Below are 22,560 nucleotides of genomic sequence, written 5' to 3' on the forward strand. Positions count from 1 at the left end.
GTTTCAACCCAAGTTGTTCCCATTTTCCACCTTCATCCCTCTCTCCTGGTGCTTTTTGTTGTGGCTTTTTTATCCTGAAGTGTTTCAGAGCCCTGGGGAGCTGCTTTGCTCTTTGTGGTTGTGGATTCATGGAATGGTTTGGGTGGGAAATGGATCTTAAATCCCATTTGGATCCAACTTTAGGGACAATTCCCCCATCCCAGGTGGATCCAGCCTGGCCTTGGACACTCCTAAATCCCCAGTTGTTGCTGTTGGGATGTTCATGGGATGCTTTGGGTGGGAAAAGACCTTAAATCCCATCCAGTCCCAGGTGGATCCAAAGCCCAAAGTCCAGATTGGGATTTTCCTGCCTTGGGGAGAAATCCAAACTCCGTGCTGGGATCCCTCAGTGAGGACAGAAAATCCCAGAGTGACCCTTGAACCTTCTGGATTTTCCTGCCCAGTTCCCCCCACCCATGAGGGGTTTTTAGGGATCTCTCATCTCTCCACACCCCATTTAAATTCCCAGGGAATTTCAATCCAGGATCAAAGGGATTTGCTCCACTCTGATGCAGGATTCCAATTGGAACTGGCTCCATGGAGAAATTGTGCTGATAAAGGCAGAAAAAAAATAATAAAAAAAAAAAAAAAATCAGGATTTGGCCAGAAAAAATTTTGACTCCTCTCAAGAGAAATTTGTTCAAAGTAACAATTTCAGGCTCTGATTTTCTGGGAAAAATTTCCAAGCCCACACAGACAGAGAAAGGCTCAGGAGAAATCAGCTGGATTCTGAACTGCTCCATTTCCATCAACAGCTGCAGAATTCCTGAGCCAGAACAGCAGGATCAGCCAGGGGTGGAGGAGTCCTTTCCATAGAAAAGTTGGTTTAAAATAAAGAAAAATTCCCCCCAAAAAACTTCTATGCAGGGGATGAATATTATATTAAATTATAATATATTTATTGTCATTTTTTTAATGTATATTTTAAAATATAAATACTATTTTTTTAAAAAAATTAAATTTAATATTTCTAATCTAGTTTTTAAAATAGATATATAAAAAATTTAAATTAAATGTAATATTTCTGATATATATATTTAAATAGAAATAATATTTTTTAAATTATATATTTCTGTAAATAATATTTTCAGAATATATTTATATATATAAAATGTATTTTAAGGAGTATATTTATATAATATATAAATAAAATATATTTATATATATAATTTATTTTAAGGAATATATATATTATATATATATAAATATAATTTTATATATAATCTATTTTAAGGTATATATATATAATATATATATATTATAATATATAAATAATATATAATAATAATATATAAATATATAATATTTATATATTATATTATATATAATATAATATATAAATATATAATATTTATATATTATATTATATATAATATATAATATATAATAATAATATATAAATATTTTTATATAGTCTATTTTAAGGAATATATATATATTATATATATATAATAAAATTTTATAATCTATTTTAAGGAATAAAACAACAGATCAGCTCTTATGCACCCGCAGCTTTGTAAAAGAAGAAATAATAATTCGATTATGCCAAATCTTCCCAGAATATCCAATATAGGGCTTGGAATATATGGAATTTATGGAATATATGAAATTTATGGAATATATGGAATATATGGGATTCCATCCAGCAGAAGGACGTGGAGCTGGAGCTGCTGGGAATGGAATTCCCACATTTGCTGGGGCTGCCCCTGGATCCCTGGGAATGTCCCAGGCCAGGCTGGATCCACCTGGGACAGTGGGAGGTGTCCCCACCCATCCCAGGGGGGGAATAAATGAACTTTAAGGTCCCTCCAAGCCAATCCTGAGGATGATGAGCAGGAAAATCCAGAAGGTTCAAGGGTCACTCTGGGATTTTCTGTCCTCACTGAGGGATCCCAGCACGGAGTTTGGATTTCTCCCCAAGGCAGGAAAATCCCAATCTGGACTTTGGGCTTTGGATCCACCTGGGATGGTGGGAGGTGTCCCTGCCCATGGATGGGGTGGGAATGAGATGGGATTTAAAGTCTCTTCCATCCCAAAAACATTCCAGGATTCTGCTCTGGAGCCAGGCTGGGAGAGCTGGGAATGTTCCCCTGGAAAAGAGAAAAAATCCAGGGAATTCTCAGAATTCCTAAAAGGGAAAACTCCAGGAGAGCTGGAGAGGGACTGGGGACAAGGACTGGGGGGACACAAAAAAAATCTCAAAATTCCAAGTGTTTTCCATGAGGATTTTTATCCTTTTCTCTCTTTTCCAGCCCGATAAAAACAGCAAAAATCTCTTTTCCTTGTTTTTTTTTTTTTCATGGGATTTTGGGGGTTCCGGAGCTTTCAGCCCAAGCCAAGGAATGCAAAGGGAACAAACATCTCCAAAGGACAAAAAAATGCAAATTTTTCCTCCTTTTTTTGATCGCACACTCATCCCAAATTCTCTTCCTTGTCCTCTTCCCCCAAGGGGGAAAAACAAAATAAAAAAAACAGGAAAAAAACCACCCCAAATCCCAACTGGAGCTTTGAACCAAATTAAATGTGAAATCCAAATAATGAGTTGGGGTTTTTTTTCCTTTTTTTTGATTTTTTTTCCCTTTTTTTTTTGATTTTTTCCCTCTTTTTTTTTTTGGATTTTTTTCCCTTCTTTTTTTTGGATTTTTTCCCTTTTTTTTTTTGGATTTTTTTTCCCCTTTTTTTGGATTTTTTTCCCTTTTTTTTTATTTTTTCCCTTTTTTTTGGATTTTTTTCCATTTTTTTTTTTTTTTGATTTTTCCCTTTTTTTTTGGATTTTTTTTCCCTTTTTTGGGGGGGATTTTTTTCCCTTTTTTTGATTTTTTTCCCTTTTTTTGTATTTTTTTTTCCTTTTTTTGGGGGGGATTTTTTTCCCTTTTTTGATTTTTTCTCTATTTTTTTTCTTTTTTTTGGGGGGGGGGGATTTGTTTCCCTTTTTTTGGATTTTTTTCCCTTTCTTTTTTTTTGGATTTTTTCCCTTTTTTGGGGATTTTTTCCCTTTTTTTTTTTTTTTCCCTTTTTTTTGGATTTTTTTTTTCCTTTTTTGGGGGGGATTTTTTTCCCGTTTTTTTTTTTATTTTTTCCCCCTTTTTTTTTTTATTTTTTCCCATTTTTTTGTTGTTTAAGAAGGGGCAGGAACCCCAAATCCCAACTGGAGCTTTGAACCAAATTAAATGTGAAATTCAAAGAATAAGTTGAATTTTTTCCCTTTTTTTTTGATTTATTCCCTTTTTTTTATTATTTTTTCCCTCTTTTTTTTGGATTTTTTTCCCTTTTTTTTTTTTTTTTTTGGATATTTTCCCCTTTTTTTTGGATTTTTTTTCCCTTTCTTTGGATATTTTTCCCTTTTTTTTGGATTTTTTTCCTTTTTTTTTTTTGGATTTTTTTCCTTTTTTTTTTGGATTTTTTTCCTTTATTTTTTTGGATTTTTTTTCCCTTTTTTTGGGATTTTTTTCCCTTTTTTTGGGGATATTTTTCCCATTTTTTTGGATTTTTTTCCCATTTTTTTGGATATTTTTCCCTTTTTTTTGGATTTTTTCCCTTTTTTTTTTTTTGGATTTTTTTTTCCTTTTTTTTGGATTTTTTTCCTTTATTTTTTTTGATTTTTCCCTTTTTTTTTATTTTTTCCCCTTTTTTTTATTTTTTTCCCATTTTTTGTTGTGTAAAACGAACAAGAACCCCAAATCCCAACTGGAGCTTTGAACCAAATTAAACCTGAAATCCAAATGAATTTAAATTTGATTTTTTTTAGAGTTTCACTCCCCTAAAAGTGTTTTTTTTGAGCAATAAATATATTTAAATATGATTTTATTTAGAATTCCATTATCTCTCTGTGACCTTTCAATGCTCCACTTTCCCATAATTAATTTTTTTTTAAAATTTTATTATTTTTTCAGTGGAATTTTGTTGAATTTCCCACATTTTTCATGGATTTTTTTCCCATTTTCAGGTTCCTGGAGCTCAAGATTTGGTGGATTTTTCTCCTGTTTATCGTTGCCTCCACATTTATTCCGTCCTGGTGAGTAAAAAATCCAAAATTTTTCCACTTTTGGGGGAATTTCTGGGATTTGGGAGGAAAAAATCCAAAGGGTGGATTTGAGGAAAAAAATCTTGGTGGTTCCTTCACTCAAAAAATGGAAATTTAAAGGGAATTTTTTAATCCAGGTCTCCCAAATCTTGAGTTTTTCATGTTTTTATTTCTTTGTTGGTTGATTTTCCATCAAAATTTTTTCTTTGGATCCATTAATTTCGTAATTCGTTGGAAATGGGAGAATTTGGGGCAGGAATTGTTTGGATTCTGATGGTTTTTGCTCCAAGAAAAATGAATTTTTCTGTGAGAATTTGAGAATTTTGGGCAAAAATTGGTTGGATTTTGGTGCCATTTTTTTCCAAGAATTCTTTGGATTCATTATTTTCATAATTCCATTGAAATGGGAGAATTTTGGGCAGGAATTGTTTGGATTCTGATGGTTTTTGCTCCAAGAAAAATGATTTTTTCCTGTGAGAATGGAAGAATTTTGGGCAAAAATTGGTTGGATTTTGTTGTTGTTTTTTCCCAAGAATTCTTTGGATTCATTATTTTCATTATTCCATTGAAATGGGAGAATTTTGGGCAGGAATTGTTTGGATTCTGATGGTTTTTGCTCCAAGAAAAATGAATTTTTCTGTGAGAATTTGAGAATTTTGGGCAAAAATTGGTTGGATTTTGGTGCCATTTTTGTCCAAGAATTCTTTGGATTCATTATTTTCATTATTCCATTGAAATGGGAAAATTTTGGGCAGGAATTGTTTGGATTCTGATGGTTTTCACTCCAAGAAAAATGATTTTTTCCTGTGAGAATTTGAGAATTTTGGGCAGGAATTGGTTGGATTTTGGTGCCATTTTTTCCAAGAATTCTTTGGATTCAGTAACTTTATTATTCCCTGAAAATTTATTATTCCCTGAAAATGTTAAAATCAGTTTTTCCCTAAAAATGGGAGAATTTTGGGCAAAAATTGGTTGGATTTTGGTGCCATTTTTGTCCATGAATTCTTTGGATTCATTATTTTCATAATTCCATTGAAATGGGAGAATTTTGGGCAGGAATTGTTTGGATTCTGATGGTTTTCACTCCAAGAAAAATGATTTTTTCCTGTGAGAATGGAAGAATTTTGGGGTGGAATTGGTTGGATTTTGTTGTTGTTTTTTCCCAAGAATTCTTTGGATTCATTATTTTCATTATTCCATTGAAATGGGAGAATTTTGGGCAGGAATTGTTTGGATTCTGATGGTTTTCACTCCAAGAAAAATGAATTTTTCTGTGAGAATTTGAGAATTTTGGGCAGGAATTGGTTGGATTTTGGTGCCATTTTTTCCATGAATTCTTTGGATTCATTAACGACATAATTCCATTGAAATGGGAGAATTTTGGGCAGGAATTGTTTGGATTCTGATGGTTTTTGCTCCAAGAAAAATGAATTTTTCTGTGAGAATTTGAGAATTTTGGGCAGGAATTGGTTGGATTTTGGTGCCATTTTTTCCATGAATTCTTTGGATTCATTAACGACATAATTCCATTGAAATGGGAGAATTTTGGGCAGGAATTGTTTGGATTCTGATGGTTTTTGCTCCAAGAAAAATGAATTTTTCTGTGAGAATTTGAGAATTTTGGGCAGGAATTGGTTGGATTTTGGTGCCATTTTTTCCATGAATTCTTTGGATTCATTAACGACATAATTCCATTGAAATGGGAGAATTTTGGGCAGGAATTGTTTGGATTCTGATGGTTTTTGCTCCAAGAAAAATGAATTTTTCCTGTGAGAATTTGAGAATTTTGGGCAAAAATTGGTTGGATTTTGGTGCTGTTTTTTCCAAGAATTCTTTGGATTCAGTAACTTTATTATTCCCAGAAAATTTATTATTCCCTGAAAATGGGAAAATCAGTTTTTCCCTAAAAATGGGAGAATTTTGGGCAAAAATTGGTTGGATTTTGTTGTTGTTTTTTCCCAAGAATTCTTTGGATTCATTAATGTCATAATTCCATTGAAATGGGAGAATTTTGGGCAGGAATTGTTTGGATTCTGATGTTGTTTTCCATCAAAAATTCCTCTTTGGATCCATTAATTTTGTAGTTCCTTGGAAATGGAGGAATTTTGGGCTGGAATTGTTTGGATTCTGATGGTTTTTGCTCCAAGAAAAATGAATTTTTCTGTGAGAATTTGAGAATTTTGGGAAAAAATTGGTTGGATTTTGGTGCCATTTTTTTCCAAGAATTCTTTGAATTCAGTAACTTTATTATTCCCAGAAAATTTATTATTCCCTGAAAATGGGAAAAACAGTTTTTCCCTAAAAATGGGAGAATTTTGGGCAAAAATTGGTTGGATTTTGGTGCCATTTTTTTCCATGAATTCTTTGGATTCATTATTTTCATTATTCCATTGAAATGGAGAATTTTGGGCAGGAATTGTTTGGATTCTGATGGTCTTTGCTCCAAGAAAAATGAATTTTTCTGTGAGAATTTGAGAATTTTGGGCAAAAATTGGTTGGATTTTGGTGCCATTTTTGTCCATGAATTCTTTGGATTCATTAATGTCATAATTCCATTGAAATGGGAGAATTTTGGGCAGGAATTGTTTGGATTCTGATGTTGTTTTCCATCAAAAATTCCTCTTTGGATCCATTAATTTTGTAATTCCTTGGAAATGGAGGAATTTTGGGCTGGAATTGTTTGGATTCTGATGGTTTTTGCTCCAAGAAAAATGAATTTTTCTGTGAGAATGGGAGAATTTTGGGCAGGAATTGGTTGGATTCTGGTTTGATATGGATTTGTTATGGATTTGATATGGGTTTGATATGGGTTTGATAAGGATTTGATACGGATTTGATACTGCCTTGATATGGATTTGATAAGGATTTGATACGGGTTTGATACAGGTTTGACATGGGTTTGATATGGGTTTGATATGGGTTTGATATGGATTTGATACAGGCTTGATATAGATTTGATATGGGTTTTATACAAGTTTGATACAGGTTTGACATGGGTTTGATATGGGTTTGATATAGATTTGATACAGGTTTGATATGAGTTTGATACTGGCTTGATATGGACTTGATAAGGATTTGATACAGGTTTGATATGGGTTTGATACAAGTTTGATACGGGTTTGATACGGTTTGATATGGGTTTGATACAGATATGATATGGGCTTGATATGGATTTGATAAGGATTTGATAAGGATTTGATATGGATTTGATATGGATTTGATATGGGTTTGATACGGATTTGATACGGGTTTGATACGGATTTGATACAGGTTTGATATGAGTTTGATATGAGTTTGATATGGGTTTGATATGGGTTTGATATGGGTTTGACACGGGTTTGATATGGGTTTGATATCAGTTTGATATGGATTTGATATGGATTTAATACAGGTTTGATATGGGTTTGATACAGGTTTGATATGGATTTGATAAGGATTTGATATGGATTTGATACGGGTTTGGTATGGATTTGATATGGGTTTGATACGGGTTTGATAAGGATTTGATATGAGTTTGATATGGGTTTGATAAGGGTTTGATATGGATTTGATATGGATTTGATACGGGTTTGATATGGATTCGATACAGGTTTGATAAGGATTTGATACGGGTTTGATATGGGTTTGATATGGGTTTGATACAGGTTTTATATGGATTTAATATGGATTTAATATGGGTTTGAGATGGATTTGATACAGGTTTGATAAGGATTTCATATGGGTTTGATGAGGATTTGATAAGGATTTGATATGGGTTTGATAAGATTTGATACAGGTTTGATATGGGTTTGATATGGGTTTGATATGGATTTGATACAGGCTTGATATAGACTTGATATGGGTTTTATACAGGTTTGATATGAGTTTGATACAGGTTTGATATGGATTTGATATGGGTTTGATATGGGTTTGATACGGATTTGATATGGATTTTATATAGATTTGATATGGGTTTGATACGGATTTGATATGGATTTTATATAGATTTGATATGGGTTTGATACGGATTTGATATGGATTTGATAAGGATTTGATATGGGTTTGATACGGATTTGATATGGGTTTGATATGAGTTTGATATGGGTTTGATACAAGTTTGATACGGATTTGATACAGATATGATATGGGCTTGATATGGATTTGATAAGGATTTGATATGGATTTGATACAAGTTTGATATGGGTTTGATATAGAATTGATATGGATTTGATATGGATTTGACATGGATTTGATATGGGTTTAATACAGGTTTGATATGGGATTGATATGGGTTTGATATGGGTTTGATGTGGATTTAATGTGGGTTTGATATGGGTTTGATATGGGTTTGATATAGATTTGATATGGGTTTGATATGGGTTTGATATGGATTTGATATGAGTTTGATATGGGTTTGATATGGATTTGATATGGGTTTGACAAGGGTTTGATATGGATTTGATATGGATTTGATATGAGTTTGATATGGGTTTGATATGGGTTTGATATGGATTTGATACAGGCTTGATATGGATTTGATATGGGTTTGATACGGGTTTGATATGGGTTTAATATGTGTTTAATATGAGTTTAAGGTTGGCTTATTATGGATTTAACACGGACTTAATTTGGATTTATTATGGATTTAATTTGGACTTAATATGACCTTAATTTGGATTTATTACGGGTTTAGTGGTTTGATTGCCCCAAAGGTGTCCTGAGCAGGGGCAGCAGCTCCTTTGGGACATTCCAAATGTTTGCATTCCATGGATTTCAAGGCCAAGACAAGAAATTCCTTTTCTTCACAGAACAAAAATGTTGGATTTTTTTGTTGTGTTGCTACTTCACTTTTTAATCAGAAATAGGAATTGCTCCTCTCAAGGCCCAGGAAAAGGGATGAGACTCCACAAATTCCTTGGAATGAAAGATTCAGGGCTTGGATACATCTCCAAAAATTGAAATTTGGAAGGCGAGTTCTCAGGGTCCAGGAAAGGGATGAGACTCCACAAATTCCTTGGAATTGCAGATTTAGGACTTGGATGCGCCCCCAAAAATTAAAATTTGGAGGGTGAGCTCCCAAGGTCGAGGAAAAGGGATGAGACTCCACAAATTCCTTGGAATGGCAGATTCAGGACTTGGATACATCCCCAAAAATTAAAATTTGGGGAGTGAGCTCCCAAGTTTGAGGAAAAGGGATAAGACTCCACAAATTCCTTGGAATGGCAGATTTAGGGTGTGGATACATCCCTGAAAATTAAAATTTAGAGGGTGAGTTCCCAAGGCCCTGGAAAAATGGAAGAAACTCCATAAGATCCTTGGAATGGGAGATTTAGGGCTTGGATACATCCCCAAAATTAAAATTTGGAGGGTGAGTTCTCAAGGTCCAGGAAAAGGGATGAGATTCCCCAAATTCCTTGGAATGGCGGATTTAGGACTTGGATACATCCCTAAAAATTAAAATTGAAAGGGTGAACTCCAAAGGCCCTGGAAAAATGAAAGAAACTCCATAAGATCTTTAAAATGGCAGATTCAGGGTTTGGATGGTGCAGGAAACATCCCCAAATTCAGAAGTTGAGGGTGAGATCTGAAGGTCCCTAAAAAGGGCTGAGGCTGCACAGGTTTTCTGGATCAGGAGATTCAAGGCTCAGGTGAACCCCCAAAATTAAAATTTGAGCTCCCAAGGCCCAGGAAAAGGGATGAGACTCCACAAATTCCTTGGAATTGCAGATTTAGGACTTGGATGCGCCCCCAAAAATTAAAATTTGGAGGGTGAGCTCCCAAGGTCGAGGAAAAGGGATGAGACTCCACAAATTCCTTGGAATGGCAGATTTAGGGTGTGGATACATCCCTGAAAATTAAAATTTAGAGGGTGAGTTCCCAAGGCCCTGGAAAAATGGAAGAAACTCCTTAAGATCTTTAAAATGGCAGATTTAGGGCTTGGATACATCCCTAAAAATTAAAATTTGGAGGGTGAGTTCCCAAGGCCCTGGAAAAATGGAAGAAACTCCATAAGATCTTTAAAATGGCAGATTTAGGGTGTGGATACATCCCTGAAAATTAAAATTTGGAGGGTGAGTTCCAAAGGTCCAGGAAAAGGGATGAGACTCCACAAATTCCTTGGAATGGAAGATTTAGGGTGTGGATACATTCCTAAAAATTAAAATTTGGAGGGTGAGCTCCCAAGGTCCAGGAAAAGGGATGAGACTCCACAAATTCCTTGGAATGGCAGATTCAGGGTTTGGATAAATCCCTAAAAATTAAAAATTTGGAGGGTGAGCTCCAAAGGCCCTGGAAAAGGGATGAGATTCCCCAAATTCCTTGGAATGGCAGATTTAGGACTTGGATGCATTCCTAAAAATTAAAATTTGGAAGGTGAGTTCTCAAGGTCCTGGAAAAATGGAGGAAACTCCACAAATTCCTTGGAATGGCAGATTTAGGACTTGGATAAATTTCCTTAAAAATCAAAATTTGGAGGGTGAAGTCCAAAGGCCCTGGAAAAATGGAAGAAACTCCGTAAGATCCTTGGAATGGCAGATTCAGGACTTAGATGCATCTCCAAAAATTAAAATTTGGAGGGTGAGCTCCCAAGGTCGAGGAAAAGGGATGAGACTCCACAAATTCCTTGGAATGGCAGATTTAGGGCTTGGATACATCCCCAAAAATTAAAATTTGGAGGGTGAGTTCTCAAGGCCCAGGAAAAATGGAAGAAACTCCGTAAGATCTTTAAAATGGCAGATTTAGGGTGTGGATACATCCCCAAAAATTAAAATTTGTGGAGTGAGTTCTCAAGGTCCAGGAAAAGGGATGAGACTCCACAAATTCCTTGGAATGGCAAATTTAGGGCTTGGATAAATTCCTAAAAATTAAAATTTGGAGGGTGAGTTCTCAAGGTCGAGGAAAAGGGATGAGACTCCCCAAATTCCTTGGAATGGCAGATTTAGGGTGTGGATACATCCCTGAAAATTAAAATTTGGAAGGTGAGTTCTCAAGGCCCAGGAAAAATGGAAGAAACTCCGTAAGATCTTTAAAATGGCAGATTTAGGGTGTGGATACATCCCTGAAAATTAAAATTTGTGGAGTGAGTTCTCAAGGTCCAGGAAAAGGGAGGAGACTCCCCAAATTCCTTGGAATGGCAAATTTAGGACTTGGATAAATCCCTAAAAATTAAAATTTGGAGGGTGAGCTCCAAAGGGCCTGGAAAAATGGAAGAAACTCCGTAAGATCTTTAAAATGGCAGATTCAGGGTTTGGATACATCCCTAAAAATTAAAATTTGGTGGGTGAGTTCTCAAGGTCGAGGAAAAGGGATGAGATTCCCCAAATTCCTTGGAATGGCAGGTTTAGGATTTGGATAAATTTCCTTAAAAAATCAAAATTTGGAGGGTGAGTTCTCAAGGTCCAGGAAAAGGGATGAGACTCCACAAATTCCTTGGAATGGCAGATTTAGGGCTTGGATACATCCCTAAAAATTAAAATTTGGAAGGTGAGTTCTCAAGGTCCAGGATCAGGAGATTCAAGGCTCAGGTGAACCCCCAAAATTAAAATTTGAGCTCCCAAGGTCCAGGAAAAGGGATGAGACTCCACAAATTCCTTGGAATGGCAGGTTTAGGGTTTGGATAAATCCCCAAAAATCCGGATTTGGAGGGTGCGGGTTCTGTCCCCGCCCTGAGCTGGTTCCCCACTGCTCCCGTTCCTCCCGTTCGTTCCCACAAACAGGAATGGGGAGAAATGATGAGCACAAAGACCAGCAGAGCTCTGGGAAAAGGGGTTTTAGGGAGACAGAAGTAGGACAAAAAAAAAAAAAAAAATTTAAAGAAAAAAAAAAAGGAAAAAAAGAAAAAAAAAAGAAAAAAAAAGAAACAAAAAAGAAAAAAAGAAACGAAATGAAATGAAATGAAATGAAATGAAATTAAGTGAAATGAAATGAAATAAAAATAAAAAAAAATAAAATAAAAATGAAAAAATGAAATTAAATGAAATAAAATTAAAATAAAATAAAATAAAAATGAAAAAACGAAATGAAATGAAATCAAAATTAATAAAATAGAACAAAATAAATAAAATAAGATGAAAAAAAGAAGAAAAAAAGAAAAAAATGAAATGAAATGAAATGAAATTGAATTAAGTGAAGTGAAATGAAATGAAGTGAAATGAAATGAAATGAAATAAAATAAAATATAAAAATAAAAATAAAAAATAAAATAAAAATTATAAAAATGAAATGAAAATAAAATAAAATAAAATAAAAATAAAATAAAAAAAATAAAAATAAAATAAAATGAAATAAAATAAAAAAAGGAAAAATGAAATTAAGTGATGTGAAATGAAATGAAGTGAAATGAAATGAAATGAAGTGAAATGAAATGAGATCAAAATAAAAATTAAAATAAAAATTAAAAAAATAATAAAAATAAAAATAAATTAAAAAATAAAATAAAATAAAATAAAAATAAAATAAAATAAAACAAAATAAAATAAAATAAAATAAAACAAAAATAAAATAAAAATAAAATAAAATAAAATAAAAATAAAATAAAATAAAATAAAACAAAATTAAAATAAAATAAAATACAATAAAATAAACCAAATCCCCCGCAGAGCACAGTGCCCTTTGTGTGACCCTGCCCTGGATCCTGCCCGGCCTTTCCAGGCCCGTCTGGGCTGGAACAATCCCCGAGCTCCTGCACGGCCCGAGGCCCCGGCGGCCGGAAGGATCACAATGTAATATTTCCCCCCAAACTCCCAATATTTCTCATTTACAATGGCCTTATCTCCCAGCTTGGCCCGCACTTAAAAAAAACCTCCACGTTGAATAAACACCGAGATATTTATTATTTATTTTATTATTTTTTTTTTTTTAAACCCGACCTTCCATTCACCTCGCTCTGAGCTGGTTTTTTTTTTTATTATTATTATTATTTTTTTTTTATGGGCTGCGCCGCTTTATAAATTCCCAAAGGATTATTTTTTTACAAACTCTCCCCCCCTTTTTTCTCTGGCTCTTATCTGGCTCTTATCAGCGGGGCAGGAGTTCAGAGTATTGTACAGCGACGGGTCAGGCCGCGGTCATGGGCCTTGCAAAGAGGGGCCAGGCACCTGTAAATCCTCCAAAAGCCCTTCCCAAGGCACAGGACAACATCCAACAGGCTCCTCCAGGAAAGGCTGAACTCGGGGCAGGAAGGGCAGAGCAAAGCTGGGGACGGGAGGGAATGAAAGTGAAGGAAGGTCAGGCGGGGGTTAATGGAGAGTTGGACCTTGGGGTGGCCAAAGGGGCAGGATCTCCTGGGATGTTTTATGGGATTGTTCGTCCTCGTTCCTTTCCTGTTGAGGAAAAGAGGAAAAGGTTGTCCTGAGTGTGGGAAGGGTTGGGAGTTGTGCAGATCTGGGATAAAAAAAATCCCAATTTCTTTAGGGTGTCTCCATCCCAAACCATTGAAAAGTTTAAAGAGAAGGATTGGCAGCAAATCCAGGGATTTGGGGTCAGTTGGTCGAGGTCTGGCTGGGTTTGAGCTGATCCTGAGCCCCAAACCCAGCCCAGGTTGTGTTCAGCCTTTTCAGGCTCTCCTGGGATGTTTTATGGGATTGTTCGTCCTCGTTCCTTTCCTGCCGAGAAAAAGAGGAAAAGGTTGTCCTGAGTGTGGGAAGGGTTGGGAGTTGTGCAGATCTGGGACAGAAAATCCCAGTTTCTTTGGGGTGTCTCCATCCCAAACCAGTGAACGCTTTAAGGAGAAGGACACGCAGCAAATCCAGGGATTTGGGGTCAGTTGGTCGAGGTCTGGCTGGGTTTGAGCTGATCCTGAGCCCCAAACCCAGCCCAGGTTGTGTTCAGCCATTTCAGGCTCTCCTGGGATGTTTTATGGGATTGTTCGTCCTCGTTCCTTTCCTGTTGAGGAAAAGAGGAAAAGGTTGTCCTGAGTGTGGGAAGGGTTGGGATTTGTGCAGATCTGGGATAAAAAAAATCCCAGTTTCTTTAGGGTGTCTCCATCCCAAACCAGTCCAGGGATGATTTAAAATATGGGGAGAAAATCCCAATCCTGGGAGTTTTAGGGTCAGTTGGCCAAGGTGTGGTTTGAGCTGATCCTGAGCCCCAAACCCAGCCCAGGTTGTGTTCAGCCATTTCAGGCTCTCCTGGGATGTTTTATGGGATTGTTCACCCCAATTTCTTTCCTGGTGGGGAAGGGGCTGCCTGAGAGAGAAATGAGCATAGGAAAGTTTGGATTTCTGCAGATCTGGGACCAGAAAATCCCAGTTTCTTTAGGGTGTCTCCATCCCAAACCAGCCCAGCAATGAATTGTGAATGATTTAAGAATTGAGAGAAAATCCCAATCCTGGGAGTTTTAGGGTCAGTTGGCCAAGGTGTGGTTTGAGCTGATCCTGAGCCCCAAACCCAGCCCAGGTTGTGTTCAGCCCTTTCAGGCTCTCCTGGGATGTTTTATGGGATTGTTTTTCCCCATTCCTTTCCTGCTGTGGGAAGGGCTGTCCTGACACTGTCCTGTTGGGATTTGTGCAGATCTGGGACAGAAAAATCCCAGTTTCTTTAGGGTGTCTCCATCCCAAACCAGCAGAACGTTTAAGGAAAAGGACAGGCAACAAATGCAGGGATTTGGGGCACCTGTAAATCCTCCAAAAGCCCTTCCCAAGGCACAGGACAACATCCAACAGGCTCCTCCAGGAAAGGCTGAACTCGGGGCAGGAAGGGCAGAGCAAAGCTGGGGACGGGAGGGAATGAAAGTGAAGGAAGGTCAGGCGGGGGTTAATGGAGAGTTGGACCTTGGGGTGGCCAAAGGGGCAGGATCTCCTGGGATGTTTTATGGGATTGTTCGTCCTCGTTCCTTTCCTGCCGAGGAAAAGAGGAAAAGGTTGTCCTGAGTGTGGGAAGGGTTGGGAGTTGTGCAGATCTGGGACAGAAAAATCCAGTTTCTTTAGGGTGTCTCCATCTCAAACCATTCCAGGAATGATTTACGAAATGGAGGAAAATCTCCATCCTGGGAATTTTGGGATCAGTTGGCCGAGGTGTGGTTTGAGCTGATCCTGAGCCCCAAACCCAGCCCAGGTTGTGTTCAGCCATTTCAGGCTCTCCTGGGATGTTTTATGGGATTGTTTGTCCTCGTTCCTTTCCTGCCATGGAAAAGGCTGTCCTGACACTGTCCTGAGTGTGGGAAGGGTTGGGATTTGTGCAGATCTGGGACAAGAAAATCCCAGTTTCTTTAGGGTGTCTCCATCCCAAACCAGTGACTGGTTTAAGGAGAAGGACACGCAGCAAATCCAGGGAATTGGGGTCAGTTGGTCGAGGTCTGGCTGGGTTTGAGCTGATCCTGAGCCCCAAACCCAGCCCAGGTTGTGTTCAGCCTTTTCAGGCTCTCCTGGGATGTTTTATGGGATTGTTTTTCCCCATTCCTTTCCTGCTGTGGGAAGGGCTGTCCTGACACTGTCCTGTTGGGATTTGTGCAGATCTGGGACAGAAAAATCCCGGTTTCTTTAGGGTGTCTCCATCCCAAACCAGCAGAACGTTTAAGGAAAAGGACAGGCAACAAATGCAGGGGCCAGGCACCTGTAAATCCTCCAAAAGCCCTTCCCAAGGCGAAGGACAGCATCCAACAGGCTCCTCCAGGAAAGGCTGAACTCGGGGCAGGAAGGGCAGAGCAAAGCTGGGGACGGGAGGGAATGAAAGTGAAGGAAGGTCAGGCGGGGGTTAATGGAGAGTTGGACCTTGGGGTGGCCAAAGGGGCAGGATCTCCTGGGATGTTTTATGGGATTGTTCATCCTGATTTCTTTCCTGTTGAGGAAAAGAGGAAAAGGTTGTCCTGAGTGTGGGAAGGGTTGGGATTTGTGCAGATCTGGGATAAAAAAAATCTCAATTTCTTTAGGGTGTCTCCATCCCAAACCAGGGAACGCTTTAAGGAGAAGGACACGCAGCAAATCCAGGGAATTGGGGTCAGTTGGTCGAGGTCTGGGTTGGTTTGAGCTGATCCTGAGCCCCAAACCCAGCCCAGGTTGTGTTCAGCCTTTTCAGGCTCTCCTGGGATGTTTTATGGGATTGTTCGTCCTCGTTCCTTTCCTGTTGAGGAAAAGAGGAAAAGGTTGTCCTGAGTGTGGGAAGGGTTGGGAGTTGTGCAGATCTGGGACAGAAAAATCCAGTTTCTTTAGGGTGTCTCCATCCCAAACCAGTCCAGGGATGATTTAAGAAATGGGGGGAAAATCCCAATCCTGTGAATTTTAGGATCAGTTGGCCAAGGTGTGGTTTGAGCTGATCCTGAGCCCCAAACCCAGCCCAGGTTGTGTTCAGCCATTTCAGGCTCTCCTGGGATGTTTTATGGGATTGTTTGTCCTTGTTCCTTTCCTGCCGAGGAAAAGAGGAAAAGGTTGTCTTGAGTGTGGGAAGGGTTGGGATTTGTGCAGATCTGGGATAAAAAAAATCCCAATTTCTTTAGGGTGTCTCCATCCCAAACCAGTGAACGCTTTAAGGAGAAGGACACGCAGCAAATCCAGGGATTTGGGGTCAGTTGGTCGAGGTCTGGCTGGGTTTGAGCTGATCCTGAGCCCCAAACCCAGCCCAGGTTGTGTTCAGCCATTTCAGGCTCTCCTGGGATGTTTTATGGGATTGTTTGTCCTGATTCCTTTCCTGCCATGGAAAAGGCTGTCCTGACACTGTCCTGTTGGGATTTGTGCAGATCTGGGACCAAAAATCCCAGTTTCTTTAGGGTGTCTCCATCCCAAACCAGCAGAACGTTTAAGGAAAAGGACAGGCAACAAATGCAGGGATTTGGGGCACCTGTAAATCCTCCAAAAGCCCTTCCCAAGGCGAAGGACAACATCCAACAGGCTCCTCCAGGAAAGGCTGAACTCGGGGCAGGAAGGGCAGAGCAAAGCTGGGGACGGGAGGGAATGAAAGTGAAGGAAGGTCAGGCGGGGGTTAATGGAGAGTTGGACCTTGGGGTGGCCAAAGGGGCAGGATCTCCTGGGATGTTTTATGGGATTGTTCGTCCTCGTTCCTTTCCTGTTGAGGAAAAGAGGAAAAGGTTGTCCTGAGTGTGGGAAGGGTTGGGATTTGTGCAGATCTGGGACAGAAGAATCCTAATTTCTTTAGGGTGTCTCCATCCCAAACCGGTCCAGGAATGATTTAAAATATGGGGAGAAAATCCCAATCCTGGGAATTTTAGGATCAGTTGGCCAAGGTCTGATTTGACCCGATCCTAAGTCCTAAACCCAGCCCAGGTTGTGTTCAGCCATTTCAGGCTCTCCTGGGATGTTTTATGGGATTGTTTGTCCTGATTCCTTTCCTGCCATGGAAAAGGCTGTCCTGACACTGTCCTGTTGGGATTTGTGCAGATCTGGGACAGAAAAATCCCGGTTTCTTTAGGGTGTCTCCATCCCAAACCAGCAGAACGTTTAAGGAAAAGGACAGGCAACAAATGCAGGGGCCAGGCACCTGTAAATCCTCCAAAAGCCCTTCCCAAGGCACAGGACAACATCCAACAGGCTCCTCCAGGAAAGGCTGAACTCGGGGCAGGAAGGGCAGAGCAAAGCTGGGGACGGGAGGGAATGAAAGTGAAGGAAGGTCAGGCGGGGGTTAATGGAGAGTTGGACCTTGGGGTGGCCAAAGGGGCAGGATCTCCTGGGATGTTTTATGGGATTGTTCGTCCTCGTTCCTTTCCTGTTGAGGAAAAGAGGAAAAGGTTGTCCTGAGTGTGGGAAGGGTTGGGATTTGTGCAGATCTGGGATAAAAAAAATCCCAATTTCTTTAGGGTGTCTCCATCGCAAACCATTGAAAAGTTTAAAGAGAAGGATTGGCAGCAAATCCAGGGAATTGGGGTCAGTTGGTCGAGGTCTGGCTGGGTTTGAGCTGATCCTGAGCCCCAAACCCAGCCCAGGTTGTGTTCAGCCATTTCAGGCTCTCCTGGGATGTTTTATGGGATTGTTCGTCCTCGTTCCTTTCCTGCCGAGAAAAAGAGGAAAAGGTTGTCCTGAGTGTGGGAAGGGTTGGGATTTGTGCAGATCTGGGACAGAAAAATCCCAGTTTCTTTAGGGTGTCTCCATCCCAAACCAGTCCAGGGATGATTTAAAATATGGGGAGAAAATCCCAATCCTGAGAATTTTAGGATCAGTTGGCCAAGGTGTGGTTTGAGCTGATCCTGAGCCCCAAACCCAGCCCAGGTTGTGTTCAGCCATTTCAGGCTCTCCTGGGATGTTTTATGGGATTGTTTGTCCTCGTTCCTTTCCTGCCGAGGGTAGTGTTGGGATTTGTGCAGATCTGGGACAGAAAATCCCGGTTTCTTTAGGGTGTCTCCATCCCAAACCAGACCAGGAATGAATTGTGAATGATTTAAGAACTGAGAGAAAATCCCAATCCTGAGAATTTTAGGATCAGTTGGCCAAGGTGTGGTTTGAGCTGATCCTGAGCCCCAAACCCAGCCCAGGTTGTGTTCAGCCCTTTCAGGCTCTCCTGGGATGTTTTATGGGATTGTTTGTCCTGATTCCTTTCCTGCCATGGAAAAGGCTGTCCTGACACTGTCCTGTTGGGATTTGTGCAGATCTGGGACCAAAAATCCCAGTTTCTTTAGGGTGTCTCCATCCCAAACCAGCAGAACGTTTAAGGAAAAGGACAGGCAACAAATGCAGGGATTTGGGGCACCTGTAAATCCTCCAAAAGCCCTTCCCAAGGCACAGGACAACATCCAACAGGCTCCTCCAGGAAAGGCTGAACTCGGGGCAGGAAGGGCAGAGCAAAGCTGGGGACGGGAGGGAATGAAAGTGAAGGAAGGTCAGGCGGGGGTTAATGGAGAGTTGGACCTTGGGGTGGCCAAAGGGGCAGGATCTCCTGGGATGTTTTATGGGATTGTTCGTCCTCGTTCCTTTCCTGCCGAGGAAAAGAGGAAAAGGTTGTCCTGAGTGTGGGAAGGGTTGGGAGTTGTGCAGATCTGGGATAAAAAAAATCCAGTTTCTTTAGGGTGTCTCCATCCCAAACCAGTCCAGGGATGATTTAAGAAATGGGGGGAAAATCCCAATCCTGGGAATTTTAGGATCAGTTGGCCAAGGTGTGGTTTGAGCTGATCCTGAGCCCCAAACCCAGCCCAGGTTGTGTTCAGCCATTTCAGGCTCTCCTGGGATGTTTTATGGGATTGTTCGTCCTCGTTCCTTTCCTGCCGAGGAAAAGAGGAAAAGGTTGTCCTGAGTGTGGGAAGGGTTGGGAGTTGTGCAGATCTGGGATAAAAAAAATCTCAATTTCTTTAGGGTGTCTCCATCCCAAACCAGTGAACGCTTTAAGGAGAAGGACACGCAGCAAATCCAGGGATTTGGGGTCAGTTGGTCGAGGTCTGGCTGGGTTTGAGCTGATCCTGAGCCCCAAACCCAGCCCAGGTTGTGTTCAGCCATTTCAGGCTCTCCTGGGATGTTTTATGGGATTGTTCGTCCTCGTTCCTTTCCTGTTGAGGAAAAGAGGAAAAGGTTGTCCTGAGTGTGGGAAGGGTTGGGAGTTGTGCAGATCTGGGACAGAAAAATCCAGTTTCTTTAGGGTGTCTCCATCCCAAACCAGCCCAGGAATGAATTGTGAATGATTTAAGAAATGGGGAGAAAATCCCAGTCCTGGGAGTTTTAGGATCAGTTGGCCAAGGTGTGGTTTGAGCTGATCCTGAGCCCTGAGTCCATCCCAAGCTCAGATCCCTGGGCTATGTCAGGATTTTTTTTTTTTAATTTTTATTTTATTTTTTTATAGGCTTTTTTTTCAATTTTATTTTTTTATGGGCAATGTCAGGACAGTCACCTTTATCCTGCCCTGGCCTGGTGGCATCAGCTCCATCCCCTCCCCTGCTAGAGGAGCTCTGAAAAATGACAATATTATGATATAAAAACCCAAACCCTCCAAGAGTTTGATCTCACCATTGACACAGCAAATCTTTTTTTTTTTTTTTTTTTTTTTATTTTAATGTTACCTCTGACCAAAGTCTGTGTTAATTCTGGGGCTGCTTTGATCAATATCCAAAAATAAATGAGGAAAGGTGGTTTTTATCTGCAGAAAAATCTGAGCAGCTGGTGGGTGCCTTGGCTTTCCAGGCCAAGCCATGGGATGGCTTTACATAACACAAAATAAAAATAATAATAATAAAAAAAAATAAATATGAAAAGCAATTTTGCGTTTCATGTTTTCCCCATAAGCTACAACGAGGCAAGAAAGCAAAAGAGTGAACCCAAAGCAGAGAAGAAATGAGAGAAATAATAATAATAATAATAATAATAAAAATATTAAGACAGAGTGGGCTGCACTGAAAAAAAAAATAAAAATAAAGTTGTTTGAGAGGTAACTGAGGGTGATTTAAATCCCTTAAACTCCTCCTTGAGTGGGGTTTGGTGCCTGTTTTATGCTTTGCCTGGGCTGGGGTGAGTTTTTTATTTTTTTTTTTTTCAGCTTTGTGCTAATTGCTTCCCAATTACTTTGAGGTTCTTTACATGTTCCTGAAGACACTGGGCTGACACTCCCAGCTCTTTGATCCCCAGCTACAAAGGGGGTCATTTTAGGGGAAAAGAACAAGTGGCCAAAAAAACACAGAGGCAACAACAGAAAGAAAAAAGGGGGAGAGAGTGTTCTCAGATTAAAAAAAAAAAAACAGCTTGAAAAGTGAAAGATTTCTGGAGAATCCAGAGGTGGATAATTTAGATAAAATAAGAGCCTGAACAGGGATTTGTTATGAATTTTTGTCCTATCTCAGCACTGATGTTTTTTATCCAAATGCAAAAATGCATTAAAAAGGTTAAAAAAAAAAAAAAAAAAAAGAAAGAAAAAAAAAAAAAGTAGAGTTAATAATAATTCTCCTCTATTTTAGTGACAAGAAACCTTGTAGGAAAATCTCATCAGGGTGGATAGTTGGGAAAAACTCTCCTGGGGAATTTTAGGGAAGTTTTGTGTCTTTTAGTGAGGAGACAGCACAGCTTTGGGAGGAGAAATAAGATTTTTTTTTTGGAATTATGGCTGGAAATCACAAAGTTTTGCTGCTCAGGAATCCCTGAGCTCAAGGTGAATGAATTCCCATTTTGGAATGGGGAGATCCCAGTGGTTCCCCTGCGCTTAAATCCCTTAAATCCCTGCACTTAAATCTGTTTAATTCCTCTCCCAAATGTGATTTTGGTGCTGCTGCTGCCCAAATCCTCATTTTCCACCCTCCAAGGGGCTCAGCCAGCACAGCCTTGGGAGGAGAAATAAGATTTTTTTTTGGAATTATGGCTGGAAATCACAAAGTTTTGCTGTAAAAGCTGCTCAGGATTCCCTGAGCTCAAGGTGAATTAATTCCCACCTTGGTTCCCTTCTCATCCCTGCAATTAAATCTGTTTAATTCCTCTCCCAAATGTGATACCTGCCCAAATTCTCATTTTCCTGCTTTTTTTTGGGGTTCCTCCGTGGAATTGGGACTTTGCTCCTTCCTCACCCTCCAAGGGGCTCAGCCAGCACAGCCTTGGGAGGAGAAATAACATTTTTTTTTGGAATTATGGCTGGAAATCACCAAGTTTTGCTGTAAAAGCTGCTCAGGATTCCCTGAGCTCGAGGTGAATGAATTCCCACCTTGGAATGGGGAGATCCCAGTGGTTCCCCTGCACTTAAATCCCTTAAATCCCTGCACTTAAATCTGTTTAATTCCTCTCCCAAATGTGATGCTGGTGCTGCTGCCTGATGGAATCCTCATTTTCCACCCTCCAAGGGGCTCAGCCAGCACAGCTTTGGGAGGAGAAATAAGATTTTTTTTTGGAATTATGGCTGGAAATCACAAAGTTTTGCTGTAAAAGCTGCTCAGGATTCCCTGAGCTCAAGGTGAATTAATTCCCACCTTGGTTCCCTTCTCATCCCTGCACTTAAATCTGTTTAATTCCTCTCCCAAATGTGATTCCTGCCCAAATCCTCCTTTTCCTGCATTTTTTGAGGTTCCTCCGTGGAATTGGGACTTTGCTCCTGCTCCCTCCCCACCCTCCAAGGGGCTCAGCATCCCCACCACAAACATTTGTCAAAATTCTCCTTTCAAGGCACAAAAAAAGCTCTTTAGGAACCACAACCCCGACAACGAGAGAGTCACCCAGCCTTGCCTTGCAGATGAAACCAAACCTTATTTATTTATTATTTTATTATTATTTTTATTTTTTTTCTTTCCCCTTCTCTTTGTAGCACCCACTTGTTCCTTTTATTCAAATCCCAACCGTGGGGAAACTCTGCGGTTCTTCTGTTTCAAAGTTCAGTCGCGTCAAGTTTTCTTTGGGAACTCAAATCCCAGTTTTTCTTGGGAACTCAAATCCCAGTTTTCCTTAGGAACTGAAATCCAATTTTCCTTGGGAGCTCAAATCCGAGTTTTTCCTGGGAGCTCAAATCCGAGTTTTTCCTGGGAACTCAAATCCCAGTTTTCCTGGGGAACTCAAATCCCAGTTTTCCTTGGGAACTCAAATCCAACTTTTCTTTGGGAACACAAATCTGAGTTTTCCTTGGGAACTCAATTCCTTGGGAACTCAAATCTGAGTTTTCCTTGGGAACTCAAATCCAAGTTT

At 39.6% G+C, this 22,560-nt stretch overlaps 1 protein-coding gene across 1 annotated transcript in view; it reads left to right on the top strand.

Moving 5' to 3' along the window:
- Positions 1-22,560, top strand: part of EXOC6B (exocyst complex component 6B) — a 412,654-nt gene that overhangs the window by 156,836 nt on the left and 233,258 nt on the right. The window contains exon 8 of the mRNA XM_083861793.1: positions 3,986-4,054. Within this exon, the coding sequence (XP_083717919.1) occupies positions 3,986-4,054 (69 nt within the window). The remainder of the gene's footprint in view (positions 1-3,985; positions 4,055-22,560) is intronic.

Source organism: Zosterops lateralis (genome assembly GCF_965231275.1).
Source record: "Zosterops lateralis genome assembly, chromosome: 5".
In the NCBI taxonomy this organism is placed as follows: domain Eukaryota; kingdom Metazoa; phylum Chordata; class Aves; order Passeriformes; family Zosteropidae; genus Zosterops; species Zosterops lateralis.